The sequence below is a fragment of the Rhinolophus sinicus genome, chromosome 18, assembly GCF_057876585.1.
Source record: "Rhinolophus sinicus isolate RSI-liver-muscle chromosome 18, RSI-T2T, whole genome shotgun sequence".
Classification (NCBI taxonomy): Eukaryota; Metazoa; Chordata; class Mammalia; order Chiroptera; family Rhinolophidae; genus Rhinolophus; species Rhinolophus sinicus.
In genome coordinates this window covers 59,951,901-59,964,452 of record NC_142518.1, presented here as the reverse complement: position 1 = coordinate 59,964,452, position 12,552 = coordinate 59,951,901, and the positions used below count along the sequence as shown (strand labels likewise).

At 35.3% G+C, this 12,552-nt stretch overlaps 2 protein-coding genes across 4 annotated transcripts in view; one reads left to right on the top strand and one right to left on the bottom strand.

Moving 5' to 3' along the window:
* The window catches only part of FAM133A (family with sequence similarity 133 member A), a 51,605-nt gene extending 42,972 nt beyond the window's left edge, over positions 1 to 8,633 (bottom strand). Inside the window, exons 1-2 of one of the 3 annotated variants that reach the window (XM_019717917.3) lie at positions 8,546 to 8,633; positions 7,721 to 7,790 (exon numbers count right to left, since the gene is read on the bottom strand). The gene's annotated coding sequence lies outside the window, so the exon portion shown is untranslated. The other 2 variants (XM_019717916.3, XM_019717918.3) reach the window with 2 other exon arrangements.
* A 144-nt stretch (positions 8,634 to 8,777) lies between these two features.
* On the top strand, positions 8,778 to 11,415 carry NAP1L3 (nucleosome assembly protein 1 like 3). The gene has a single exon (XM_019717921.3). It carries the CDS (start codon positions 9,105 to 9,107, stop codon positions 10,563 to 10,565), a length of 1,461 nt encoding a protein of 486 aa, XP_019573480.3. The 5' UTR covers positions 8,778 to 9,104; the 3' UTR covers positions 10,566 to 11,415.
* The last annotated feature ends 1,137 nt before the right edge of the window (positions 11,416 to 12,552 follow it).

Genomic DNA, 12,552 nt, shown 5'->3' with positions numbered 1-12,552 from the left:
CACTAGCACAAAAACAGACACATAGATCAATGGAAGAGATCAGACTGTCCGGGAAAACAAAACAAAACACGCCTATAAGGTCATGTTATCTATGACAAAGGAGGCAAGAACATACAATGAAGTAAAGAAAGTCTATTCAATAAACAGCGTTGGGAAAACTGGACAGATACATGCAAAAAAATGAAACTAGACCATCATTTTGTACTATATACAAGAACAATTTAAAAATGTATTAAAGATTTAAACATAAGACCCAAAACCATAAAACTCGTAGAAGAAAATATGGGCAGTAAACTACTCTCTGACATTGTTTTTAGTAATAATTTTTTCTGATATATCTCCTTGGGCAAGGGAAACAAAAGAAAAAACAAACAAATGGGATTACATTAAACTAAAAAGTTTTTGCTCAGCAAAGAAAACCATCAACAAAAGAAAAAGACAACCTACTCAATGGGAGAAGATATTCACCAATGATACATTTGATAAGGGGTTAATATTCACAATGTATAAAGAACTCATATAACTCAACACTAAAAAAATAAACAATCCAAGTTAAAAAGGGACAGAGGACCTGCATAGACATTTCTCCAAAGAGAACATACAGATGGCCAATAGACATATTAAAAGATGCTCAACATCACTAACCATCAGAGAAATGCAAGTTAAAACCACAATGAGATATCACCTCACTCCAGTCAGAATGGCTATCATCCATAAATCAACAAACAACAAGTGTTGGTGGGGATAAAGATAAAAGAGAACTCTCGTGCACTATTGGGGGGATTGCAAATTGGTACAGCCACTATTGAACATATTATGGAGGGACTTCAAAAAACTAAAAATAGAACTACCTTATGACCCAGCAGTTCAACTTCTGGGTATTTATCAGAAGAAATCCACAACACTAATTTGAAAAGATATATGCATTCCTATGTTCACTGCAGTGTTATTTACAATAGCCAAGATAAGGAAGCAACCCATGTCCATCAATAGACAACTGCATAAAGAAGATGAAGTACATACAGAGGGTGACAAAAAATATATATATACACATTTTAAGAAAGGAAAACTATTAAAATTGTAATACCCAATTATACTGAAAACAAAAGATGAATACAAGTCACCTTTGACTTCTGCAATTACAAGAGGTGTTCAAGGTGGTTACCATCAGCGTCCAGACACTTCTGATTATGATGAACTACTGCTTGGGCAACGGTGACCAAAGTGTGCACTTGTATACATTTTTTTTCATATATACAATGGACTATTACTTGCATAAAAAGAATGAAATGTCACCATCTGCTACAACATGGATGGACTAGAGAGTATTATGCTAAGTGAAAAAGTCAGATAGACAAAGACATATACATTTCGCTTATATGTGAAATATAAAGAACAAAATCAATGAACAAACAAAACAGAAACAGAGAAATAGATACAGAGAACAAACTGATGGTTGCCAGATAGGAGTGAGGTTGGGAGGCTGGGTGAAAAAGGTGAAGGGATTAAGAAGTTGGTAGTTACAAAATAGTCACAGGGATGTAAAGTACAGCATAGAGAATATAATCAATAATATTTCAGTACCTATGTATAGTGCCAGGTGGGTACTGGACTGACCTGGGGGGGGTTCACTTCATAAATTATTTGGATGTGTGACGGCTGTTCTGTACACCTGAAACTAAATAAGTTAATGTTGGATGTCAACTGTAATTGAAAATTTTAAAAACATAAAAAATAAAGTTAAATTAAGTCACAATGCATAGCAGTGTAAACTTAACTAACACATAAAATGTTAAAAAATGTTAATTAATATCAGAAGTCATTACTTAGCACATTGGGAGTTATTTTATTATATAAGATATAAGTAGTTCATTGTATGCAAATTTTGTACTCAACCTTCATAATCAAATAAAAAATAGATGGTATCAAAAGTAATCATGAGATACAATGAATGTAAGGTTTAGATACTAAAGATTGTATAATTTAGAACTATCAGGAAGTTTGAAAGATCCCAAGAAAGAAAGGGAGCTCTGTGTTGTATAAAATATTAAAATAACACTTGGTTTGGAATTTTATTTAAAACTGTGTTGATTCCCCCGCCCCCAACTTTAAAATAACAGAAGACATTCTGTAGGCAGATAATGCCAAGCAGGATGAGTGGTTATTTGACCTTAGAACTACCAGGACCTAATATTATTATTAATATCAAGGAGTTGCCAACATCCATAACATTTCTACTCTTATGCTACTAGAATTGGAAAATTACGATTTGCAGATTCCTATGCTGCTTCCAAAATACAAATCACAGCATAGTTACAAAGAAATGCTATGAATGGCTTGAGACTATATAACAAGAAAGGTTTCTTTATACATCAACTTGATACAAAATAATACTATGAAAAGTAGCAAACAATATTGATTTTGAGTTCTTTGTGCTATTACTAGCCACATTTCAGAGAGAAAGAACAGAGGTAATAATAGTGAGGTAACTTGTCCAATATCTAATAAAACTAGTAAGAGGAAAACCAGGATTCAAACCCAGGAATTGACTCCAGAACTTGTCTTAAAATCATTTCGGTCATTGGTCTCGTGAAGGAAATCAAATGCTGAGATTTGATTATTATTGGAATTCTCCTCTTTTAAACTCTAAGTAAGGGTTTTGTGAATTGTGTGTATGTCATTTGATACAAAAATGAGCATGACCTCTGAAGAGCTGTGGAATATGTATTTATTCCCACCAGCAGGAATATTTGCAGTACTGTAAGAATCATTTTTCCTCAGGACACATTTAATCAAATTAATTTATTTGGGTATTCTGGATGAAAATTACATAAAGTGTCAATTTGGGCTTGTTCTATGTTATCCAAATATAATGCAAAATTTAGAAGTAGTTACTGTAGTCATACATACATGCATGGGCATTGTTCACCATTCAAATCCTTTGATTTTTTCCTCCCTTCTTAGTACAATTAAACAAAATGCTTCCAAATTAGCAATAAAAAAGGTCTCAGTTCTTTGAATTTTAGTGTGGGAATTCTTCAAATGAGTACTATGGGCAAAAGGTTCTTGAGGACCTCTATAAACGTGTTGCTCTGTGATGTGGATTTATATTTTTTTTAAAAATGCATGCTATTTTTAATTTGAAAATTAGCGTTAAAACAAGTATTCTAATCAGTAACTGATTTTCCATCACTGCCATTGCATTAATTGCAACTGCCCTTTTAAACACCATGCAGCGAAGACTATAGTGCCAGAAATGTAATTCACAAATGTTTCATTTAAAAATAAAATACTATAGTTATATACCATATTCTATTAGTTTGTGTATATTCTTATTTTAGGAATGAGTGTGGAATGAGATGATTTTGCTTTGAAAACCACAGTGTGAAATAACCATTTTTTATTACTATTCCTTTTATAAATATAATTTATTAACAGCTTAAAATACTTTCTATTTACATTTTAGCAAACAGGTCTATCGTATTAGAGGGCAGAAAAACAAAGGCATTCTTTGTTTTCCTGAATAATGCTAGCTACCATTCCTGTGGCTGAGCTATAGACAGCCACACACTGGTAACTCCAGAAAATAGAAGAGCATTTGTGTTTCTTGTTTTGATTTGTTTTCTAGTTTATTTCTGCTGTCATTTGCCCATTTCAGATATTTGAAAGCAGAAATGAAAGGCCGAGGATCCAGCTGCAATAACTGTCTCCATTGTAATAAAATTCTGTTATCCCACAATTTGGTTCTTATCCCCTCCCAAACATATCTAACAAATATTTACCAATTAGGTGATTAAAATCAGTACACAGGGGAACAAAACAGAGAGTTCAACATACATCCACACATATATGGACAATTAATTTTTGATGAAGGTACAAAGGTAATTCAGTAGAGAAATGATAGTTTTTTGTTGTTGTTGTTTGTTTGTTTTTTAATACTGATGCTGGAACAATTAGATATCCACATGTAAAAAAATCATTTCAATACATACCTGGTACCATATACAAAAACAGATCAGATTTAAATGTAATACCTAAAAGTATAAAACCTCTAAAAAAACAGAAGAATATCTTTGTGCCGTTGGGCTAGGCAAAGATTTCTTAGAGCTGATACCAACAGAATGATCCATAAAAGAAAATAAAAAAGATAAACTGGAGTTAATACAGTTGCAAACTTTGCTTTTTGAAAAACTGTGAAGGACACTGGTAAGAAGATAAAAAGAAAATCCATGGACTGGGAGAAAATATTTGCAGAGTGCATAACTGATAAAGGACTTGTGTTCAGAGTACATAAAAAATTCTCAAAATTCAATAGTAAGACAACAACCCAATATAAAAATGAACAAAATATGAAGAGATTTTTCACCAAACAAGATATGTGGATGGCAAATCAGCACACAAAAAGATGTTCACTATCATTACTCATTAGGGAAATGTAAAGTAAATGAGATACTACTACATACCTATTAGAATGGCTACATTGAAAAAAAAAAACAACTGACCATACCAAGTGTTGGGACTCCTGGTGGGAACGCAAAATTGTACAAACACTTTGGAAAACAGGTAATTCTTGAAAAGTTAAATATACACATACTATGTCATCCAGTCATTCCACTCTAGGTATTTTTCTAAAAAGAAATGAAAATATATGTCCATACAAAGACTTACACACAAATGAACATAGCACCTTTATTTGTAGTAGCCCGAAACTCAAAACACCATGCTCATCAACGAATTGTGGTATGTCTAAGTAATGGATAACTCCTTAGTAACAAAATAGGAAAATGACTCTTCATACACACAACACGGATGCAGCTCAAAATAACTATGCTAATTGAAAGACAAGCAAAAGAGGAATATATTGCATGATTCCATTTATATAACATTCTAGAAAATGCAAACTAATCAAATAGAAACAGAGGTCAGATCAGTTGCTGCCTAGGGCAGGGGAGAGATTACAAAGAAACTTTCAGGGGTGATGAAAATTTCTATTATCTTGACTGTGGTGATGACTTCACAGGTGTACGAATTTATCAAAACTCATCAGACTGTACACTTTATGTACAGTTGTATCTACTATACTTCAATAAAACTGTTTTAAAAAAGAATTAACTTGTATATTCAGATAAAAACCTGTCTAGATAAACAAACAAAAAAGAATAGCATAAAAATAAGTCCAAATATAAATGAACTTGCAATGCTTGGCTTCTTAAATATCTACAACAAAAGATAATGCTGCAGCACTTGTCACTGTGTATTATGTATGTGTGTTTGTGTGGCAGGGGTGGTGGGTGGTATTATGTATATGCTCATAATAGGGAAAGTACAAATATATATTAACAAACCATGTTCAGCCTGAATATACCAACAGATTCTGTGTTAAGCGTCATCTCATGTAGAAGTATGAACATGTAATCCCCCCCAAAATACCATGAAATAATGGAACAAAGAACATAGAGTTATGCAAGTAATTTATAGATAGCCTTATGAAGAAAAACAAACATATTCTATGCTGGAATTAATACTTATAAAAATATTCATGGTAGAAAATATATGGTATTATGCATAAATTAAATTAATTATATGAAGAAAAGACTATTTTCTTTTAGGGACCTGTCATTGTAAAATTAAGTTAACTAACAGACTGGAAAAAAGCTATAAAAATAAGTGTGTTACTAGGTTCTTAGGTAACGCATACACATTAAACGTAGACCATTGTGGTTACAAGAAGTCACCTATAGTTTATGGATTGGGAAAAAATACTTCCAAATTGAAAATATGAATAGTTTACTAACGTATTATCTTTGTATGAGTTTTTTACAAGCTGTGTTCTCTTTTTATTCTCCCTGTTCCACTCCAGACTTTTCTGTATCAGTTTAAATGATTAATTACTAATCTTTGAAAAGCATCTTAACAACCCTTTAAGTAGATCATTTTAGAACAACAGCTGTAATTGAGTCATATTTGTCCAATATCATAAGTCACAGTAGCCTCCAATCAAGGCCAAAATTATATTTTACCTTTAAGATTTTACCACCAATTAATTTCTTTCTTAATTCAGTGGAAAAACAAGCAAAATATATGAATAGGCAATTCTCAAGTGTACAATAAACATGAAAAGACAAATTAATTTGGAGATATTCATTAAAAATGTGAATAGTGATCACCTCTGAGTGTATTTTGAATTACTTTGAATTTATTTGGATTTCCATGTAGTATCTGTCTTCTTTTCAATGTATATCATTTCCACAAAATATAAAGCTATTAAAAAAACTGCCTCATTAGTTGCTTGCTGAAAAATTATTGCCAATGAATCAGAAAAGAGAATTCAGAAACAAAATTAAGTGATTTAGTTATTACGATAAAGGTGGCATTTCAAATAAGTATAAGACAGAAAGATTATCAAATAAACAGTACCAAGAAAATTAGCCAATTAAAAAAATACATATGTATTTTAAAAATCTGGATCCCTAATTCACTGCTTACTCCAAAATACTAATTCCTGATGGTACAAAATTTAATGTGTATTTTAAGCCATTAAAGTACTATAAAATTATAAGACCATTCATTAAAAAGATATCCATAATTTTAAATAAAAATAACAGGTTACAGAACAATATTTATGGCATAACCCCACTGATTTAAATTATTGTTTCCAAATTATATGTTTTCATTAAAAGTATGAAATGAAAGGATACACACCCAGTAAATTTTATTCACCATTATATTGCCATCCTTTACTACACGTGCCTGGCAGGAGACAGGCATAAAAATATATTAGCTGAATGACTAAATAATTAGCTCTTATGCATTGTTGGTGGGGCTGTAAATTGAGATAACTTTTCAGGACAGAAGTTGTCAATAAGTATCAAAGAACAAAATGACCGTACTATTTCAGCACTCCCACTTCTAGGCATTCATCCTATGACTAATTTTCACGAGTATATATAGTAGGTATACAGAACTAATTTTTTATAACTGGAAAAAAATGTTAGTGGAGAGATAGTTGGGAAATAGCTGCCTTGCAACAGGAATCTGGTTAGATGAATTAAGGCAAATATTTCTATTGAATATGCATGTATTTTAAAATAAGACGTTGATCATTTACCTTGAAAATATAGCCACAATAAATTGATAAAAGAGCAGGTTACAAAACATAATATCATGTCACATAGATAAAACAGTATATATAGATAGGCAGGCGTGTGTATGTATAAATAAATTTCTGGAAGGAAATGCATGAAAACGCTAACAACAGTTATTATCCGGTTGTTAAGATTGTGTATTTTTACTATCATTGGAACTTTCTAAGTTGTATTTTTTCTTTACAATGCTTATATCCTTTGACAATCAGAAATAAAAGTAAATTCATTTACAAAATAGAAAATAAAGGTGCTTCCTAACTTTCAAAAATATGACAAAGCACAAATCCTATAATGAAAAAGTAACATAAAGGTTCATCTAACTTTCATATTTTCACTTATTTGAAATGAATAATTCATCATATTTTATATTTTGATTTATTACTAGTATTCTATGAGCACGTTTAGATAGTGAATGTACTTAGTATGTCAAATCACTTCTGTGGATTTTTCTGGTTTCATAGAAATAACAAGGTATCTTCCAATTAAGTCTTTAAAAGACTACATCCTGTGAATTTATTCATATACAGATAGGTAATTCTTGTCATTCATAAAAATGGGCTAAATATGTTCCTTACCTTTCAATGAAAAGTAAACACTGGTCTTTTTGGTTGTACCAAGGGAGTTGCTCTGTAGCAGGAAAGAATCCTGTAAATAAAAATAACAGATACCTGTTTTTAAACTTCATTTTGCATATTAATGGACTTCTAAATCATACTTAGTACGGTTAGAATTTCACACTGTTTGCAGCAAATGGGTGGCAGATGACATTGTAAAGTATACTCTGACAGATGATGCACTTTCCCTAGCACAAATCCCCCCTCCCATCCTGCTGTTCCTAGAATTGAAAACTGCTGCACAAAAGTATAGAGCAAACCCTCTGCTTTTAAATAATACTACCTAAAATTTGAATGCCCTTTTATCTACAAGGTTGTTGTAAGCATTGAGAAGGGCTACGTGGCAAGTCAGCAGCAAGGCTGGGGTATATTATATGCCAGCTTAAAAACAGAAATATAGTAAAAATGGTGTAATTTGACTCACGGCAACAGGGGTTCGCAAACCTTGTAGATGGATTAAAGCAGGCTTGCCAAACATCACAGACAGCACTTATTAAAACTGCTACGTGGAATGCAATATGCCTGCTTTCTAGCCCCTCCCCCCTTTGCCAATAAACGACTCCCCCTTACAGTGTAAAAATACATGCTCATAGAATATTTAGACAGAGATTTAAAAGAAAGCCTAATCACACTACCCAAGGATGCCATTTGAAGTATTGTCATCCAAGTTTTTAAAAACAGATTTTTGTGAAGAGGCCCCTGACAAATCAAACGGGAATTCAGGATGAGCGGACGGGAGAAGGATACTCCTCTTCCCTTGTCAGAAACTATGGCTAGTATTTTTACCTCATATCTAAGCTTTTTTTTTTAATTATAAAACTATAAAGATAGAATTTTGTAGGGATAAAACGTCTTCCAGGGGTGTGTACCCCAGCTACCAAGAAGCATCTGGGAAGGCGGGCGGAGCCTAGGGGGCGCATAGCGTTTGGGCATTCGTTGGGCTTAGCGATCGTCAATCAAGCTTGCCCAACAAATGAGGTGCGAGCTAAAGGCACACTGGGAACTAAATTAAGGGGAGGTAGGGCTGGAAGGGGAGGGGGCTTGCGATGTAAACGGCGGAGAGATCTCGGGGTCTCACACTGCACCACTCCGCGGCGGCACGCCTCTGTCCGCCATAGCTGTAGCCAGGAGAAGCTTTGCCGCCGCCGCTCGGGTCAGGCCTCCACCGCCACCTCCGCGCGATCGCCGCAGCCCCGCCCCTCCCTGCGCTACTGCTGCCTTCGCCGCTGCCACCTCCTCATCCCGAGCCTGAGCCATCCAAGCATCCGTGAGTCATTTTCTGCCCATCTCTGGGCGCGCGGTCTCAGCGGTAGTCGCCACCTTAAGAGGTTTGCAGGCTTGCTCTATGGCAGAAGCGGATCTTAACATGGTCTCGGAACCTGCCGCCCATGGGGTTGCTGAAGAGATGATGGCTAGCTCGTCTAGTGATTCTGGGGAAGAATCTGATAGCAGTAGGTCTAGCAGCAGCACTAGTAGCAGCAGCAACAGCAGCAGCGGCAGCCACAGCAGCAGCAGTGGCAGCAGCAGTAGCCGCAGCCGTAGCCACGTATATAGAAAGAAGAGGGTACCTGGGCCTTCCAGAAGGGTGCGGCGTGCTCCGTCGGGTAAAAATTTCGTAGATCGACTGCCTCAGGCAGTTCGAAATCGTGTGCAGGCGCTCAGAAATATTCAAGATGAATGTGACAAGGTAGACGCCCTATTCTTAAAGGCAATTCACGATCTCGAAAGAAAATATGCCGAACTCAATAAGCCTCTGTATGATCGGCGGTTTCAAATCATCAATGCAGAATATGAACCTACAGAAGAAGAGTGTGAATGGAATTCAGAGGATGAGGTGTTCAGCAGTGATGAGGAGGTACAGGAAGACAGCTCTAGTGAAATGCCTGCTTTAGAGGGTGAGGAAGAAGACGACGACCCTAAAGAAAAACCTGAGGTAAAGGCTGAAGGAAATGAGGTTCCTACAGAAATTCTGGAGGCAAAGGCTGAAGAAAGAACAGAGTCTAAAGATTTTCTGGAGGCAAAGCCTGAAGTAAAAGAAGAGCCTAAAGAAGTTCCCCAGGCAAAGGCAGAAGATAAAGAACAGCCTAAAGCAACAGAGGCTAAGGCAAGTGCTGCAGTAAAAGAGGCTCCTAAAAGAGTTCCTGAGGTCAGGCCTAAAGAAAGAGTGAATCTGAAAAGAGCTCGTAAGGGAAGGCCTAAAAGAGAAGATCCTAAAGGCATCCCTGACTATTGGCTAACTGTTTTAAAGAATGTTGACAAGCTGGGGCCCATGATTCAAAAATATGATGAGCCCATTCTGAAGTTCCTGTCAGATATTAGCCTGAAGTTCTCAAAACCTGGCCAGCCTATAAGTTACACATTTGAATTTTATTTTCTGCCCAACCCATACTTCAAAAATGAGGTACTGACCAAGACATATATAATAAAGTCAAAACCAGATCATGATGATCCCTTCTTTGCTTGGGGATGGGAAATTCAAGATTGCAAAGGCTGTAAGATAAATTGGAGACGAGGAAAGGACGTTACGCTGACAACCACTCAGAGTTGCACAACTGCTACTGGAGAAATTGAAATCCGGCCCAGAGTGGTTCCTAATGCATCATTCTTCAATTTCTTTAACCCTCCTGAGATTCCTAAGATTGGAAAGCTGGAACCACGAGAAGATGCTATCCTTGATGAGGACTTTGAAATTGGTCAAATTTTACATGATAATGTCATCCTGAAATCAGTCTATTACTATACAGGAGAAGTCAAAGGTACCTATGATGATGGTAAAGATTATGGAAACAGGAAATATCGAAAATAAAAAAACCATCTACCTGAAAATAATTTTCAAGATCTCAAAACTTCAAACAGAAACGAAGCAGGTTTATATAGCCTTGAAAAAAAAAAACCTGTCCTATAACCTCAACACTAGTATTCCTTACAGCCTTGTTTTTTTATATTTTCTTGGTGGTCTAAAATATTTCTTAAAGTGTCAAAGTATCGGTTCATTCTATATAGCCTGTTGTAGAGTTATATTCTTTAAAACCTATAAACTGCTGTCCATTATCTAAAGCATGATAGTTTGGTGCTACAGAGTTTTGATTTTTGTGAAGTCCTTTTGTCATGTTCCTATCAGAATGTAACTGTGAAAACTGTTAGAATTGTTATCCCAAACAAATATTTGCTTGAACAAAACATGTTACTAAAGTAACAATACAAGTGTTTGTTTTTTTCTAGCCCAGAAGACTAGGGCTTTAAATCTGCTTGCACTAGCTGTGCCTTCATTACTTTGCTATAGAAATACAGTACTTATATCAACTAGAACAGTGCATTGTGAAATTTGCTTGAAAAAAGATGAACGTACTTTTAAGACTGTCTATCAGTACTATATATGATATGACTGAGCTTGTTTATGTGATGGTGTGGGGTCTATAAATGTAATCATACTGAAGTTATTGTCTACCACTGAAGTGTTAATATGACATAGTATTTTAAAAAGTTTCCTCATATAGAGTGTAATTGTAAACTAAATTACTAACTACATTTTTTGTACTGTGTTCTACTTTGCCTTTCACTGAAAATGATCACTACATCATTTGATATTTTTTCATGTACTTCAGTTGCAACCTAAAATAAATAAATGTCAAATAAAGTGTATCATGCTATAAAAATCTAGCATTTTTTCCTAATTATAAAAAGTAGTGCTTATTGTAGAAAAAGTAGAAAATAGGGAAAGGGAATTTTTTTTAAAGTATAACTCATAACATTCTGCTATATTTCCCAAATCTTAGCTCTTCTTTGGAGGATACACATTCAAGTGATTAGAGAGAAGGGACAGGGTGGGAGACCAGAAAAGGGAGAGAGAGGCAGATAGGAGGGGGAGGGAACATGGAGGAAAGTGGAAAAAGGGAGAGGGAAGAGGGAGGTGAGAAGGGGGGAAGGAAAAGGAAATGGGAGGAGGGCTTAAGAAAAAGCAAGGGAGGGAGGAGGAGGGAAAAAGAGCAGGGAAGGAAGGGAGAGGGCAGGAAGGGAAATGGAGCAGGGTGAAGAGTGGAAAAGATGGGAGGGGGAGAGGAAAAAGGGGAGGTGGAAGGCAGGAGTGATTCCCCCAGAAAGGACTTCTGTATAAACTGTCGCTTTCACTTCTACGAGCAAGATGGGTCAATGACCCAGGCCCAAGCTTCACCTGGACTAGGGAGGCGGTCATACTCCCAAGTGTGGCTAATCTTTCTCTTATAGGTAACATCCTGTCACCACTTCAGCATTGTGCAGCTGGTTACCAGGTAATTGGATCCTAAGATTTTGATTTGAAATTAGTGTGAGGAGGAGGACCCTTAAACTCAGTTTACCAGAGAGCTTTTGCAGTGGACACAAAGGCACAAAATAAATAATAATGTGGCATTTTATTTCACAGTTGCCATTTCCCTGTCCACACATTATTTTCCTTCAAGACCTTACAGAAAAGAGATGTGGTAGGAGGAAGACAAGATTTGGGAAGTTCTGGGTTTCTAGGCAGTAAAATTACATAATAGTTTTCCCAAATCCCACCATATGTAGTTTAGTTATCTTGCTTTTATTCCTGCTTAACAGCCCCCCATATCTATACATGTAAAATATTATAAGCCATGATATACTATATTTAACCAATCACATGTTTGGATATTTAGGTTATGATTTATACAAAATCAGGAAGCAAATGATTGCCTTTAATGATACCATTGCAATTTTTGAGAGTGCTTTTGTTTTATTTCTGAGGGTTTTTTTACTTTATTATTTTTTTATTAAATTTATTGGGGTGACATTGATTA